At 39.6% G+C, this 17,862-nt stretch overlaps 2 protein-coding genes across 7 annotated transcripts; one reads left to right on the forward strand and one right to left on the reverse strand.

Moving 5' to 3' along the window:
- Positions 1-279: 279 nt before the first annotated feature.
- Positions 280-6,138, forward strand: lbx2 (ladybird homeobox 2). The gene is made up of 2 exons (XM_014199363.2): positions 280-2,526; positions 3,218-6,138. The coding sequence occupies exons 1-2, from the start codon at positions 2,202-2,204 to the stop codon at positions 3,676-3,678; spliced, it is 786 nt and encodes a 261-aa protein (XP_014054838.1). The 5' UTR covers positions 280-2,201; the 3' UTR covers positions 3,679-6,138.
- Positions 6,139-7,153: 1,015 nt separating this feature from the next.
- On the reverse strand, positions 7,154-15,472 carry pcgf1 (polycomb group ring finger 1). 6 transcript variants are annotated; one of them, XM_014199360.2, is made up of 10 exons: positions 15,324-15,339; positions 15,108-15,193; positions 14,423-14,528; positions 12,912-13,064; positions 12,546-12,617; positions 12,357-12,459; positions 9,686-9,731; positions 9,330-9,416; positions 8,920-9,000; positions 7,154-8,008 (listed from the first exon to the last, which is right to left on the reverse strand). In XM_014199360.2, exons 2-10 carry the CDS (start codon positions 15,189-15,191, stop codon positions 7,958-7,960), a joined length of 783 nt encoding a protein of 260 aa, XP_014054835.2. In that variant the 5' UTR covers positions 15,192-15,193; positions 15,324-15,339; the 3' UTR covers positions 7,154-7,957. The 6 variants fall into 6 exon arrangements, with proteins under 6 accessions (XP_014054835.2, XP_014054829.1, XP_014054836.1 ...); XM_014199354.2 differs by lacking the exon at positions 15,108-15,193 and having other exon boundaries at positions 14,423-14,531; positions 15,324-15,472; XM_014199361.2 differs by lacking the exon at positions 15,108-15,193 and having other exon boundaries at positions 14,423-14,525; positions 15,324-15,468.
- Positions 15,473-17,862: the final 2,390 nt, after the last annotated feature.

Below are 17,862 nucleotides of genomic sequence, written 5' to 3' on the forward strand. Positions count from 1 at the left end.
GTGGTCATTTGCTTAGTAAAATACATTAGAAATGATCCTCCAACCGTTTGTAAACATGTCAATCGAATGTATTTTCATTAGAAATAAATATGGTGAAAAGCATTATATTCATATGCTGATATTGTCCTATTTCATTTAGGATATTTCCCTTTTTGCGATTAGCCTAATAGGCTACAAATATACATTTTTATGGTAGCCTACGTGTGCACCATAAACAATGAAATAGAGCTGGTTTAAAAAAATATATAATACAAATTGTAAACACTTTTCTCAGTATATTATATTTTAATAAGCTAAACGAAAATACAAACACCATTTCGCTATGTGCATGCAGATCAAATTCCTGTCGAAGCACATTGCTTATTTTGTAATTGCAATTATTGAATTCTTTAGCATGCAACATAGCATGATGGGTATTTTCATACCTCAGATTGCCGTTAAACCCATTTAAAAAATCTTTATAACGAACTATTAATGCGTGCATATTCTACACTAGGTGTTATTGTGTCAAATTAAGTAGGCCTAATAGCCTGCTCAATAGATAAAGAACACACACAACCAACCTGATCCTCCATGCTTTCGAACTTGCCCCTTTTTCATTCTGTGATCTACTCTCTTACATGGTACAGCCCGGACATCATCAGAATTTTAATTCACATCATTAACGATGGGGAGAGAATGGCAGCGTGACAACTCTTCTGCGTCTCGTCTCTTTACCTGCAAGCTAAACAGATCACATAAAGTATTGTCACTGGCCACGGCGTCAGATTTATCAGCTTGCTATTCTAGGACATTTTATGGAACATTATAGTGTAACTCAACACTGTCCTACAATGCACTATTTATCTCCTAATCATTCCCAGGTTGTCTCTTTGGCTTGCTATACGGTTATAGGAGATAAAAGTAGGCTGCAGCTATTGTTTTTTAAAGCACCCTTAGCTTATGTTCAAAAAAAAGGATAAAGGTTTCAAGAGTTAACGGTTTATCTTAGTGGTTCCTCTACCAAAAGATCCCAAACTATATGCTCACGACAGGAAGGATAATGCATGTCTATGCTTTGTTCTTGAAACATAATGGGCATGCTAAAATGTAATGTTAATAATTATGTGGGCTTACTTTTGTATAGTTCTAAGAAAACAATTATGTTGATAATGTAGTAATAACATATACAGTCCTGCCTATCATAATAGTAATGCATTCAATAAAAGAAAATAAGAAGAAGACATTAGTAGCCTAATAATAACAATAATAATGCACATTTGTCACATTGCAAAAGTCATTTTTACTGCATTTGCGTTACCTGCGTTAGCTTACTATATTGCATAATTGAAAATGAGACTAACCGTGCAGTGAGCACAGTTTGATGTTGCCTACCCTGTTCAAGCTTTTGGGGTTGCTAGAACTCCCATTATTCACCAATCCTTTTTGTCTCCGAATCATAAGTGCCTTCAAATCTCTCCTATCATTTTGTATGATTAAGCTACAAGGGTGCCAATAGTGCAGTTTCTTTTTATATCACTCAATTAGGCCTAGTGTGTACCATAATAATACAAAGTTGACCATAATACACAAGAATGCTTATGGCATTGTTTAAATGAGCATCAACTCTCCCTTTCCAGAGGAATATACGGATAGCATGTTGCCTGTGGGAAGGGGGGCGGGAAAGATACATAAACATTGCAAGCCATCTCCCGCTCCTCAAACATCCCCAACATTGCTGAGGCGAAACTCCTCCTCTTCTCGCGTCCAATTAATTATAATGGTCTGGCCCTTTAAGACGCAGCAGCGGGTCAGCAAGTAGTGTAGCTAGTGTTTCTCTAATTGAACTTCGCCCAATCAACAATAACTCGTTAGCGGTTGCTTGCTTTTTCTTGTTCCTTGAGACAGCTTATTCCTTTGCAGGGAATCGCCCCCAGCCAGTACAGTTATACTTTCTAAAGATCTTCATGGAACTTCGCAGAGGAACTGTCTCTCTCTGCAAGGAAATACGATTTGGTTGCCTGTGAAACTGCAACCTACGCCCGAACCATGGTTATTTTGGAGAAAACATTTCAGAAAAGTGTAGTTGCATAATTCGACTGAAAGTTCTAAAAAAGTGGGCTGCGAAGAAGACGACAATTGAAGGAAACACTTGTGGACGTTTAAACGACAATTTGAATGAAATAATCAGCCTTTGTCAGCAGTAATTCCTTGGGACTGCAATGACCTCCAGTAAAGACATGAAGGCAGGCTCCGTGTTGCAGTCCAGCGGTGAGGAGAGGAGACGGGGTCCCTTGGACCAGCTCCCTCCCCCGGCCAACTCCAACAAGCCTCTGACGCCGTTCAGTATTGAGGATATCCTAAGCAAACCCTCCGTGAAGAAGTCAGTTGCAAATCTCTGTCCGCCGAGAGTTATTGAAAAAGTGTCCGGCTCAAATGCAGCAAGGAACGGTATTAGCACTCCCTCTTCGCCGTTATGCGCTCTGGAGGAACTAGCCAGCAAAACATTTAAAGGTCTGGAAGTCAGCGTTATACAAGCAGCTGAAGGTAATGATTCATATTCAATATTGACATAACGTTTTAATATTTACAGATTCAGTGAGTGATTGTATTGAATAAGCATGCATAATCATCGAAAAAGCCATTGGTGATAACCTATCGTGTCAACTGTTGTCAAACGTTTACAGTGAGTGCGGTTCTAAAGGCATTGCAAATGTCTCAAGCTATTGCCAAGCCTAGTCTGTGTGATGTTATCTATCCTTGGCTATTATGTCATAGTTTAATTTTATTTGTGCGATACTAAACAGTAGGCTATAAGGAAACCTGGAATGTATTGAGGTGGAAAAGGAGGCCTCTCTAAACTGACATGTTCTATTGTGCTTCCTGGTTTAAAATGTAATTAAGTTGCAACGTTTTATATGCTGTTTTATTGGGTAGCATGTTATTTATTTCAATCCTGATATTGATAAATATTTTAATCCTAGTGATGCATGGACAATGTAAAACATGAATCTGTTATTCATTGCATATTGTCTCTATAGAAAGGTTGTACGCAAGTTATTACCAAACCATACCCAAAATAATAACAACAATTGTTTGCATCTGCTTTACATATTCGATAAAACAAGACCTCAATTACAGCGCTGCTGATTCTATCATGACACACTTTAGGACACTTGTAGACATGTTCTTCTGATATTGTTTTGGAAAGTGACTCTGTATTTCCGTTTCCCTAAAGGTCGTGAGCATGTAAACGCCTTTGGACAGAGGCAAACCTCAAAAAAGAGGAGAAAGTCCCGGACAGCTTTCACCAACCATCAGATATATGAACTTGAGAAGCGCTTTTTGTACCAGAAATACCTGTCTCCGGCCGACCGAGACCAGATAGCTCAGCAGCTGGGGCTAACCAACGCTCAGGTCATCACCTGGTTTCAGAACAGACGGGCCAAGCTCAAGAGAGACTTGGAAGAGATGAAAGCAGACGTGGAGTCGCTCAAAAAAGTACCACCACAAACCCTGCAAAAGCTAGTCAACATGGAAGACATTGACGACCTGCAAGGAAGCTCTGGAGCAATATCCCCTAGCATCTCCCCGTCGTCACAAGGACACCGAGCATTTCCTCAGTCCCCCTCGTCATCCAGAGACCAAACCACGGACGAATTCTCAGAGGAGGACGAAGAGATTGAGGTGGATGATTGACAGTAGGCCCATGTTTTAAGAAAGCGCATTTTTCAAAACTTTTGCACGGATATTGACGTTGATAGCAGTTAAACTTAAAAGGAAAGTTTACTTTCTCCTCTTCTCCATTTTAATTTAATTAATGGGACTGTAAAGCCTTCTAGATGTCCCCGTTTCAATTTCACCAAATTATTTGAGGAATACATATTTATTTCAATAGGTAATGAAACATACTTAGTGTTAAAGTACACGATCAAGACTGCAAAGTGTGTGTGTTTTTTTCTCTATGTATCTTTTTTTGGGGGGGTGCAATTTTTTAACTATTCATCCATTTTCAGCTGCTAAAGGACATTAAAGATTTTCAACTCGAATGTCCTCAAGTACAGACCCAATTGTAACTTTTAAAATGCCCATGTAAGTGGAGTGTAGGATAAATCTTGATGTACATTTTATATATATAAAAAAAAAAAGTGTTTCCAAGCAATAGCAGTCATGTAAAAATCCATTATCAATATCCAGTTAAACATATGCCAAAACTTTTACACGCTATACGTTCTGTATATAAATTAAATAACGAATGCCTAATTTTATTGTACCATTCTATTTAATCAACATTATGTAAATAAAGGGTATGATATTTCATGATATTATCCGCAATTACATCTGTCTCGACGTGTATTGGTTTAGCCTACAATTTGTGGCATAACACAATGGCAAGGCAACATTTTATTATCGTGAACATTTATCTAGAATTTAATTTTGTTTTCCTTATGGTAACATCAAAATATTGGTTATTACACGTGATTTGAACATCTGAATATCCTTCTGTTGATTGAAGGCCTACTGCTCTTTGTGTGTAAAGTGGCTTTGTGCGTAAAGTTGCACAATTAGCAGCAGTTAAACAAGTTCTTCCTTTTTACTCCCTCCCTGACAGTTGTCACAAGTTGGTAAGGACCCGGGGCGGCAGAAAATAATGTTGCGACTACTCCACTGCCATATGGTTTAAGAATAGTCTTTAACACAAAGTGGTCAACATGATTGATTAGGTTAACCCGCCTTACCGTACATAAACAGTTTTCACTGAGCCGGCAGCAATAATGGCACGCATCTGCGTCTCTAAAAATGGGTGTGTTTTAGAAAAACGACCATGAATAGCAATTGATTAGCATGGGGTTCCTAATGAATAAATCTCAATAGGAGGCAGTGGAAATAGGAGGGTTGTTGCCTTTCTCCCCCGCATCCTTGCTGTTCTAACTGCAGTCTGCTTAAATATCTCTCGGCACATTTGTAACACTTGTAACCAGATCGAGGGGGATTCTTCAGACAGTGCACACAATTGGTGTAATCGCTTGGAATTGTTGTGGTTGAAAAGTCAACTAGATTTTTATAGGTGCATTATGGAGTGACTCAGCCAGACCTTGCCAGATAGGCATACAGGTTTTTTCTAGGTTTGGGTAAAGAACAGTGTGACCCGCAACGCGATATAAGGCATTTGATTCACTGCTCGCCTCATCACACACATCACAATATTTTGAAAGGGAAACTATTTAGCGGTCTACATGAACAACAAATGTTACAGAAGCTTGAATACAAATAATGATACATAATTAGTATGTGGCAAATAAAACCAAGCTTTCGTTTACATGTCATTCGATAACATATGTAAAGTTCATAATATTTATCACAACGTTACCTTAGTCTAACAACGTTAAATCAACGGCTTTCATTTGATGTTTTTCATACAAATGCAAGAGGAATGCTGGAATATATGTACCGCAAAATAGAATAAGCAGTCTCCGGAGGCAGTCTTTTGTTACAAATGCTCAGATCTATTTGTATAATCAAATGTCAGCTAAACGAAGAAGGGGGAAACGTGTGAGTGTAATAATTATTTCTAATAGTTATGTATTAACAGTTATTAAGATAAGCCATTAATGGGCAAGGTCTAATTGACTCAACAACCAAAAACACATATTTAGCTATGTTAATTAACCACAAAATCAGTTATTTCAATTTTTTTAATCAAAGTTAGCTGGCTAACTCATTTATCCTGCGTTGTAGTATACCCCTCTGGTTGTGGCATGCACAATTTCAAGTATTTACAAATGAACACTTATGGAGAATAACAACTGAGTGATCAAAAGTAATAATTTTAAGGGAGGTGGTTTAGCCACACTTAGGTGCCTTGAGTTTGTTTAGGCACGCGATATCACCACTGCCACAGCCCATGATGACATTGGCCTGGCACCACTGTTCTTGATGGTTAGTTAAGGAATGTACTCACATATGCACATTCTATGAAGTAGGCTATGTACTTCTGATGATATCAGTTTTGAGATGGCACTTTATGGTATTTACTTGGAGATTGTGGTACAATGTGTACTTTCTACTAACAGTACTTTCAAAGAATTCAACAAGTGGTAACTGCATGGTGCCTAGTGGTGCATGTTTTAATGAATGCCAAATAAACAAGTAATAGGTAATTATTGTATCATTACAATTTCATCAAATACTTTAAGTAAATAGCTGGTAACTTCTTTAGCATACGGTGGAAATGTATTGCTCGACATACTTAGTTTTACATGAAAATATGCCCCTTGATATGGTTAGATACCCATCAGTTGATTTTAAAGCCCAAATATACTGTGCTACAAAAGATTACATGGAATGTATGGTGTGTGTAAACAAAGGCCATGACTGAGAATAACATTGACTCAATGGCACAAATCATCCTGTATGACTGAGTAATATTAGAAAGACACACAGATGGCATGAGAAAAATTATTCTAAACATGTCAAGCAGCACCATAGCGCCACTGATAACAGCCCCTCATGGGTGATGGTCTCTCCTCAGTCAACCTGAAAGTGAAGTAATGCGTAGAATGAATCAAGTCTGCCACCTAGTGGGATGTTATCACTTAATGAAGAAAGAACATTAGAACCAATCGTCTGACAGTCATATTAAAACAAAGGTATCTAGTATGAGATTTGGGAATAGCTTTAAGAGTTAGCACTGATTCCCAATGCTGGCATACCTGGACATCAGCTGCTCCTGTCCAGCGTGACTCATCAGCACAAACCATAAAGGGGCTGTAAAATAGCATCAAGTATGTACAGAACATCAGTTCCACTGTATGTAGTACAGTTGATGGGAGTTTAGGTGCTTCTAAGAACAAAATTATTTACCAGAATTGAGTTCTCCAATTTGATCATTCCAGACTTGCACCACTGAAACTTCAACAAATTACAATTTTAGTGAAAAGCTTACATTTTCTGGTCTATAAAAGTGTACATAATTTCACTCCTTTAATCAAATGCACTACTAAAGCTTCAATGCTTTTATATCTTCCATGACTGAGTTGAGACGACATTGCACGGTTCATTGATCGTTGCTTCCATTCCATTTTGATGTTGGCTTCCCATAATTGAACATAGCAACTGTTTAAAAAAAAATTGTGCAAATCTCCAGATAACCATAAAGAACACTGCACATTTGTCCACGACTTTCAAATATTTATTTTCAAAAATACAAAACAAGCAAAATATGTACACACACTATTAAAATAGAATATATTTAATACAAAATATATACAGCTGCTGAGGTCATTAGAAAGGGGGAAGTCCCTGCCTGACAACTCACCCCAAATGTAATTCTGAGGCCGGAAGCCGTGCTTTGTGAGGATTCTGAATGGTCAGCTAGCAACAATGAAAAGAGCTGTCATGTGGGGAATCGTAGGTGGCTGGTTTCAGCTAGTTTCATCTTGTTCTTGATACCATGTCTTGTTTTGAGGTTTGACTGATTTAATGTCAATGCTAATATGGCAAAAATTCACTAGCTAACCAACAACTAATGTATGAAGAGACAAGTGCTCATTGTTTATTTAAAACAAATACATTTGCACATTGAGACTAGTTTACATGTTGTCAACAAGCTAAGCCAACCTTGTTTGTTTTGCCCCATAGTCGCACACAATTCAGTTGTTGCTAAACAACCAATGAGTCTACCGATCGCTACAAACGTTCAGTCTGAAACTGCCATCCTAGAAGTTGTTTGTCTGACTTCAAAATGAAGGCCTTTGTACAAACAAATTCATCAATGATTGGATCGTCTAACAAAGAGTATCAAAGTTGATGACATCATGTAGGCCGGCTCTGGCCCAACCCATCGGTTTCTGTGACCAATCAGGATGTGTTTGCATTCTAGAAATTGTCGGGGGGGGGGGGCAAACCCAGACTCATGGTGGACAAGAAACATCAGTTGGCCGGAGTGATGTGGATGGGTAGCCAGGCAAGAAAAGTTCTATCTTGTCCTTTTGTCCTTAATAGTGTAGTGAAGGACCAACGGTTGAGCCTGGAATAAAAATACCCAATTAATTACATACGTCTCAAGTGATCCTACGTGAACATAAATCCAACTAATCTGAAGAAACTCCCAAATCAATTATAACCCGGTTACAGGATTTGAGGTAAGTCAAAAAGTACTTTCTCACAGTACAATTCATTATTTGGATTTATGAAGGAAGATGTACAGTGAGATCAGTGTCAGCATGACTTAACTTTTTAAATATGTATGCACTCTTATGTTTAATTATTGTGAGAGACTATTTGTCTTACTCACAAACAATGTAGTTTTCTAAGTAACATACAATTACTTTCGTCTTGTGCTAGAAAACATGTTTGAATTGAGAGTTTGTTTATCTTCTATGCATAGTCACTTTAACTACACATTCATGTACATACTACCTCAATTGTCCCAATCAACCAGTGCTCCCGCACATTGGCTAACCAGGCTATCTGCATTGTGACCCGCCAACCCCTTTTTACACTACTCTCTGTTCATCATATGCATAGTCACTTTAACCATACCTACATGTACATACTACCTCAATAAGCCTGACTAACCAGTGTCTGTATATAGCCTTGCTACTCTTATTTTCAAATGTCTTTTTACTGTTGTTTTATTTCTTTACTTACACTTTTTTTTCTTCTTTTTTCGCACTATTGGTTTGAGCCTGTAAGTAAGCATTTCACTATAAGGTCTACTACACCTGTTGTATTCAGCACACGTGACAAATAAACTTTGATTTTAGTAAAATTGCCATAGACATTGTATAATTTGAAGTCACTACAGAATATTGATTTGGAATATTATTTATTTCCTTAAATCCAACACAATGCTGTTTCCACCGCAGAGCATCCAAATGGAAAAAGTTCAAGTGTAAAGGAATTCAGTGTGAAATTGTTGGCTCAACTTGGAGGTACCTTGCCAAACCAGTGAGAGATCCACAGCCGTTTCATGGTCATATGATCTGGAAGGGACTCATTATTGAACAACATCTGGACCTGTGATGAAATGGAGACCACACAGTGAGGACAAAACATGACAACTGGTCCTGGGTCAACTGTACAAGCACACATATGGTCCACTTCCAATTCTCTGAAACATTCACATACTAACTCAAAATACAACTAACTTGTGTATAATATTCAAAGCACTCGACTATAAAGTTGCACAACAAGGGATTATCTAATAGGCTACACTTTTGTAGTCATAGGACATGGTTCCTGTGTTGTAGTTTTGGACTGTTTGCAAATAGGTACACTGCACATGTAATGTAAAATGGTGCTGATATGTCCGTCTTAAATGTAGTCTTGCTAGACCATCAACTGACCTGGTGCTTCTCCACATTCAGTCGATGACACAGCACTTTACGCAGGTGTCTCACCTCAGCTCGGACCGAGCAGCGCACAAACTTCTGCTGCAGAGACGAAGCAGAGCAACATTACTACAACTCCAATTCCACACGTGATTCCAAATGATTCCAGAATTAAAAACGGAAATACCAAGAAGTGTGTGGGCAATTCTATTAGGGACTGACAGATACACTCAAATTAAATACAATTGCAAAAGCGATTGAGGGAAGCATTGCTTGTGGAGACCCGATCCAAACAGAACAGACCACTGCAAGTTAAACTAACAGAGACCTCTGGTGGCATAATGTGGTTCCATTACACACACACGACTTACTTGAAGAGTCAGTTTGGTCTTATCTTTTTTTTCAGACAGAGATGAACTGTAGGGACAAGAGAGACTACATGATTAAGCATGAAACACTGGGAGGGATTTTAAGGGGCATTTTGAACAGACAGCATTTCAGGAAACATTTGTGACGGGATTGTCATTTTAAAAATGTGAAATTTACCGGCTATATTTAATAGAAACTCATTTGAATGCCACCGTGTGAAGATTAAGCTCTTTTTTTTTTTTTTTAGGAGTACTCACTGCCAATCAGTGGTCTAGTGGAGGGTATATGCAGGTATAAGCTGTATACCCAGTTATTTTTCAGTGGGTATTGCATATACTCCTTAATCCCCACAATGTCTGTCAAAGTAGTGTAGGTATACGCTGTATCAATTAACAAGGCTGATGGAACAAGATCAGAATGTTTAACGTACAAATGTCGATAATTATTTCTTCAAGTTTCAGGCGGTGCAATGTGCAGTGCATTCGCAAAGTATTTTAGACCCATTGACTATCCACATTTTGTTACATTACAGCCTTATTCTAAACCAGATTGAATAAAATCCTCAATCTACACACAATACCCCATAATGACAAGGCAAAAACAGAAATACCTCATTTACATAAGCATTCAAACCCTTCACTATGAGACTCAAAATTGAGCTCAGGTGCATCCTGTTTCTAGAACGTGATTGGAGTCCACCTGTGGTAAATTCAATTGATTGGACATGATTTGGAAAGGCACACACCTGTCTATATAAGGTCCCACAGTTGACAGTTCATGTCAGAGCAAAAACCAAGCCATGAGGTCGAAGGAATTGTACGTAGAGCTCTGATACAGGATTGTGTCGAGGATCAGATCTGGGGAAGGGTATCAAACAATTTCTGCAGCATTGAAGAGCCCCAAGACCACATTGGCCTCCATTCTTAAATGGAAGAAGTTTGGAACCACCAAGACTCTTCCTAGAGTTGGCTGCCCAGACAAACTGAGCAATTGGGGGAGAAGGGCCTTGGTCAGGGAGGTGACCAAGAACCCAATGGTCACTGACAGAGCTCCTCTGTGGAGATGGGAGACGCTTCCAGAAGGACAACCACCTCAGCAGCACTATGCCAATCAGGCCTTTATGGTAGTGGCCAGATGGAAGCCACTCCTCAAAAAAAGGCATCGAAAGGAAGACCATGACGAATAAGATTCTCTGGTCTGATGAAGCCAAGATTGAGCTCTTTGGCCTGAATGCCCAGCATGTCTGGAGGAAATCTGGCACCATCCCTACGGTGAAGCATGGGTGGCAGCATCATGCTGTGGGGACATTTTTCAGCGGGAGGGACTGGGAGACTAGTCAGGATCGAGAGATTAACGGAGCAAAGTACAGAGACATCCTTGATGAAAACCTGCTCCAAGAGTGCTCAGGTCCTCAGACTGGGGTGAAGGGTCACCTTCCAACAGGACAACAACCCTAAGCACACAGCCAAGAGAACGCAGGAATGGCTTAGGGACAAGTCTCTGAATGGTCCAGCCAGAGCCCAGACTTGAACCCGAACAAATATCTCTGGAGAGACCTGAAAAAAGCTGTGCAGTGACGCTCCATCCAACCCGGACAGACCTTGAGGATCTGCAGAGAAGAATGTGAGAAACTCCAAATACAGGTGTGCCAAGCTTGTAGCGTCATACCCAAGAAGACCGGGGGCTGTAATCACTGCCAAAGGTGCTTCAACAAAGTATTGAGTAAAGGGTCTGAAAACTTATGTAAATGTGATTTCACAATTACTTTTTTTATACATTGCAAACATTTCTAAACCTGTTTTTGCCTTGTCATTATGGGGTACTGTGTGTTAATTGGGGGGGGGGGGGAATATTTTAGAATAAGGCTGTAACAACGTGGAAAAAGTAAAGGGGTCTAAATACTTTCCAAATGCACTGTACACAGAGGTAGGCCTATGTGCAAATGTTACAAAATACAATTTCAAAACACCATGCAAGCGGTTTCATGAGCAAAGATAAATATCCCTTAAATTTTGAAAGAGGGGAGATAAGATACAACTATCCTGAGTGGCTAAAATGACTAGGATAATACCTTTGGCTGCTAGACAATGAAAGAAAACCAAGAGTACATCAACACATGAGTCGTCGTCATAAAATAATTGCCTTCACATTTCTATGGTGGGATTTTGGTTATAGGCTACTTTGAAGCAAGGTAAGAAATGCCTCGAAGTAAAACGTCCAGGTCTCAACAGCATATTGACAAGCAGCAGGACACATGCATTTTGCATGGTAGGCTATTATAGCTCAAATCATTGTCACCAGTTTGCAAAACATAAAATACTGCAACACTTCTGCCCCTGTCACACTAACTGACTCACTGGCGCAGGAAACTCTGCAGGCCAGTACCAGTTGATATGTTAGCGAGAGCTCAAGACAGGCAGAGTAAATAGATGATGCAATTGAAAGAAAATCTGAACCAATTTCCATGCAGAGCCAATGCAAACAGGATATATTCTAGAGTGGCAATGTTGGTATTGGACAATAGCTTGCAATTACCAGAAACACTGATGGGTGGGATGTAGAATAAAAAAACTGAAGTTAAGCACTAAGTATCAGTGATAATCCACCAGCGGTCTGAGAATAGACAGTAGGCTACTTACTGTAGTTTTGTCAAGACATGACACGAAATCTTACCTTTGCCTCTCTAGACAAAGCGAGACCTGCTCGTCGTATCTGTAGAAGTGGGCCTTGGAATGGTCAAAGCTGGTAAAAGGTAATCCTGTATCTGGTATGGAGTCTAGGGGTGACACACAGATACCATGTAAAAGTACAAGCTGTAGATTCACAAAACATGAACAATCAAATGAAAATCTAAAGGCCTACCTTCCCCAGACGGTTGGATAACTCTCTCAAGCCCACGCGACTGATAGAATTCCTTTATTCTCTTGTCTTCACCTGTTTACAAAGAACAGAAAATAAGGACCTTACATACACTACCATGTAAAAAATAAATTTAAAAAAAAAACTTTTTTTTTTTTATCAACCCACGCTAAATTGATAATGTATTTGACGCAGGTGTTTAAGTAACGCTGTTACACTAGTTGTCATTGCATGAGAACTTTACAAATTAAATGATTAGGAGTTAAGAGCTTTTTTTCTAAGTAAACAGGAGAAACAAAATAAAACCATTAAAGTACTATGTAACAAAAATCAGAACAAGTATTATTGTATGAATTTCAATGTACTTACTTTCTTGAAGTCCTGGAACCAGTTTGTAGACAATGTCTTGCATCACTCGATCCAATTTCAGGTTCAATAAAGGCTGGGTTTCATGAATCTTTATGTTGCACATTGGACAATACTTGCTGGTTTGGAGGTATTTCACGATACAACTTTTACAGACTGAAATAGAAGCAGAAGAGACATTGGCCATTACAGTCCCTGAAAAAGGATATTCTTTATAATAACATTAAAATGCACTATACAAACTTGTTTTATTACCATGTACACTACATGACAAAGTATGTGGACACCTGCTCATCAAACATTTCATTCCAAGATCATGGGCATTAATATGGAGTTGGTCCCACATTTGCTGCTATAACAGCCTCCACTCTTCTGGGAAGGCTTTCCACTAGACGTTAGAACATTGCTGCAGGGACTTCCATTCAGCCACATGAGCATTAGTGAGGTTGGGCACTGATGTTGGGCGATTAGGCCTGGCTCACAGTTGGCATTCCAATTCAACCTTTAAAAGGAAAGGGCCTTCCTCCAACTTGCCACAAAGTAGGAAGTGTAGAATGTCATTGTATGCTGTAGTGTTAAGATTTCCCTTCAATGAAACTAAGGGGCCTAGCCCAAATCATGAAAAACAACCCCAGACCATTATTCCCCCTCCAAACTTTACAGTTGTCACTATGCATTTGAGCAAGTAGCGTTCTCCTGGCATCCGCCAAACACAGATTTGTCTGTCGGACTGCCAGATGGTGAAGCTTCATTCATCACTCCAGAGAATGCGTTTCCACTGCTCCAGAGTCCAATGGGGGCAAGCTTTACACCACTCCAGCTGACACTTGGCATTGCGCATGGTGATCTTAGACTTGTGTGCAGCTGCTCGGCCATGGAAGCCCATTTTACATGAAGCTCCCGACGAACAGTTCTTGGGCTGATGGTCCAGAGGCAGTTTGGAACTCGGTAGTGAGTGTTGCAACTGAGGACAGACGATTTTCACACACTACAGCACTTGGCGACCCCATTCTGTAAGTTTGTGTGGCCTACCACTTCATGGCTGACTCGTTGTTGCTCCTAGACACTTCCACTTCACAATAACAGCACTTATAGTTGACCATAGCAGCTCTAGCCCGGCAGAAATTTGATGAACTGACTTGTTGGAAAGGTGGCATCCTAAGACCGTGCCATGTTGAAAGTCACTGAGCTCTTCAGTAGGCCATTCTACTGCCAATGTTTGTCTTCGGAGATTGCACGGCGGTGTGCTCGATTTTATACACCTGTCAGCAACAGTTGTGACTGAAATTACCGAATCTACTCATTTGAAGGGTGTCCACATACTTTCGTATATATAGTGCATTACTGCACTTTTGAAGCTAGAAACAAGTATTTCGCTGCACTTGTAAATCTGTGTACGAGACCAACAAACTTTGATTTGTACACATTCACATGCAGTAAAAGTTAGCCTATTTCCTCAGAGAGGTAACGTCATAAGAGCCAAAACATAGAAAACACAGGCTAGGCCCACTTACATGTATGCAGACACTCGGTAATAGTTGTGGCATCGATGAAGTACCCAGCACAGAGATAGCACACTATGTGCTCGTTCAGGTCTTTGATCTTCAACTTCACTTCCTCCTGCAACAATATGAAGTTGCTATTGAAATCTCAAGAATATAAAGTATCCCATTGCAGTTTCGTTACATTGTTGCTACTTGGTGTAAAAGTTAAAAATATATATATATAAATAGCAGAATGATGATATTCTAGAGGAGCCTGGTGAGTTCATTCAAATAACTCGATTGCGCGTGCTCTTTTCCACTACTTTGAGCAGGTGGGTGTGTCAGGTGGTTGCAACGTTGTACCTAGGTATGATTGCTAACACAATGGCAAGTAACAGTGTAGCATTACATTTACACACATATCTTTATAAAGTTATAGTTAGCAACCCAGTACGCTACACACGGAATTGCAAATATTGGACACAGGTAAGTCACTTTACAAGCAAGGTTTGACAAGCCCGTCACGAGAAGCTATCTAGCCTAGCGAACACAATTAGCTGCTACTAGTTAATAAGTGTAAGAACTAAAACATCACTGTCAAAATATTTTAACCATGCAAAACGCACATTAGTATTTTAACAAACAATGCACCGCGTTTCTGGTGTAAACCGGGGGGAAATGGGTAGTTTGAACGGTACACATTTGCACGAATTACCTGCATTAGCTGCCCAGAACAACAACACGGGTGGACTTCTTCCACACACGCCTGCGCACACATGGTAGGCAGCTCTCTCTCCATCACTTAGGGACGGGAGAAAGCGCTCGCATTGCTGCCTTTCCTCGTCGTAACTAGTTATGCGGCTAGATCCAGCCCTGATCAACTCAAACAATTCTCACTGGTCTATAGAGTCCAAAATTAATTGGTACCTACCTCATTTCGTAACGGGTCGAGCTTATATACGGACTGGAGTTGATTTCTTAGCCGCATAGCTATCGCCATTGGCCCTTGCTCCGCCATCTTTGGGAATTATTCGTATTTCCGGGTGGAAGGAGTGTGTTGAAGAGCATGCTCCAAGTCCGTTCTGTGGCTGAATTTCAATCATCTTTCATCGTGTCCTGCCCTCTAATCCTTCACTCGCTTCCTATTTTGTTTTCTCACTCGCTACCTACTCAAAACTCACCATCAAACGTCAGTGACGTTTTTATGTGTTAAATATTTTAATGAATAACACCTCGAAAAATACTAAACTAAAAGCAGAACACAAATTACAGAACGGTGAGTCCTGTTACTCAGCTTGCATTTCTTAGCATACAGCTTCTCATGATGGGTTGTACGCTGCGTGTAGGACAAAGCTATACTACTTAAAATAATAAATTATATTTGCATGGAGAAATTAAGTTGGCCTAATAGTGACAGCACTAGCACCTTCTATGCCATACGAGCCATATGGCTCACTGTTGGGCTCACACACAGAAACGTTTTTGAATAGCCTTGTATGGTAGGCTCTGTGCTACCTGTCTCTTGTCAGTAGATGGCACTGGAAGCATACGACTCAATATTGTTAGACAACAGCAACATTTATTGGGTAGAAATTGTCCATATAAATAGTTTTTCACGTTAGTTGTTGGCCAATATCTTAGTTTGGAGATTGCAATCACCACTACGGTTATAGAGCATAGGCTACTCATCCACAGGGGTAAGCTACACTGTGTGACATATTTAAAAGAAATGGTGTTCTCAGTGACGACAGTCATAGTAATAAAACTATATCAATTATGCAGGGGCGAAAATCTGATATCCACTTTGGAGGGGACAATTACATGAAATTTTCTCAAGAGCAATTCCTGAGGGGGACACCAAAAGTGCTGCTGTAACACATAGCCTACATTGTAATATGGTAAATGTATATTGAGGAACCAAAGAAATAAGGTGTTTGCTGTACTCCTAACTACTGGTACCCAAAACTACACAACTAATCACAACAGCAATACCATTGCCTTTAACAAATCTTAGTTCAGTCACCAGTTTAAGTTGCGAGTGGGGGTATCCATGGCATTTTCCAATTATGTTCCTATTTTACGAGTCAAAAAAATTGAGAACCTTTCATAATGTTGCCAAACAAAGACTCAACAAACTTACCTGAGACTCCCTGTCCCTGCCTATCTTTCCCCAGCTCTGCTGTCTGTGTGCCATCTGTTGCCTGCTCTGCCTAATGACATCATTGTGAAAAATTTCCATTAAAATTGTATTTCTTTCTTATGAACATTTTATCAACTAGTCTTTGAGATATTAGGCTACTAGGGTTCTTACTATGCGTTTTGGTGTATTGAAAAATACTCTGATGTCCGTCTTATTTTTCTGCCATTTTTCTACCTGGCTGGCTGGCTACACACACAGTGTGTAGGTTATTTACAGTAGGAGATGGGCTTCTATCATCTTCAATCATTCTATATGGGCTTCGATCTAAAAGGTAGCTAGCAAATGTGAAACGGATTCAAATGACAAGAGTTGACAGCTGTATGAGTTCACCATTTACACAACATATGCTGCAACCTTTTGTAATTTTAATAGTTTGTTTCATATTGGCTGGCTTCCAACAATAGCTGAATTTGCAAAGCTAGCGAGCACCAATTCAGTTTCAGTGGTGTTTGCTATAATCTTTGCTACCCGGGTTAAATAAAGGTGAAATAAAATAAATAAATAAATAAAAGTTCCCTTGCGACAATTTAGCTTTTGCAACGAGACCATTAAATATATTTAAGACAATGGTAGAAGAGAGTGTAGTTCTGTTCAGTTTGGACTTCAGTTTATCGCTAACCTTATCACAGGGACTTTGAAGCACTAACTTACATCATCTGCATGCTGATTCCATCTTTGATGACGCCACATAAATGCAATAGGTACTAGCTAGCTTAATAGTTAATATTTTCGCGCTAGCTCTGCATATTCAGCTAGTGTGTGTGTGCGCGATTGACTGGATGAACCTCAAGGCAGTTACGTAGCAAGCTAAGGAACTGGCAGTGGATCAAACCATTGTGAGGCAAAGGGCGGGGGGGTTGCAATCTTTTGAAACTTAAAAACGCGCTATTAAGTGTCTATAATCAGCACAATTGCTTTCATTACGTATTATTAATATTATTTAAATTACATAGTTATGTTTCAGTGATATATTGGGGGGGACAAATCATATTTTTCCCAGGATGGGGGGGTCGTGTCCCCCCCGGGATTTCCGCCCCTGCAATTATGTCCATAAATTTAACCAATTTTCCCTTAGGTGAATCTTTAGAGATCACCACTACATATTGCCTTTTAAAATATGTCATTTGTACCATATGGAATGATATTGTATGGTCGCTTTGAGCACAGGTTTGCTGTGACAAGTTTCAGAGAAGTAGCATCTATAAAAAAGAAAATTATGTAAGTTAACTTTTGAGTCGCTCCTTCATTGATGGAAAGTGCTCTGGGCTGT

This window comes from Salmo salar, chromosome ssa05, assembly GCF_905237065.1.
Source record: "Salmo salar chromosome ssa05, Ssal_v3.1, whole genome shotgun sequence".
Lineage (NCBI taxonomy): Eukaryota > Metazoa > Chordata > Actinopteri > Salmoniformes > Salmonidae > Salmo > Salmo salar.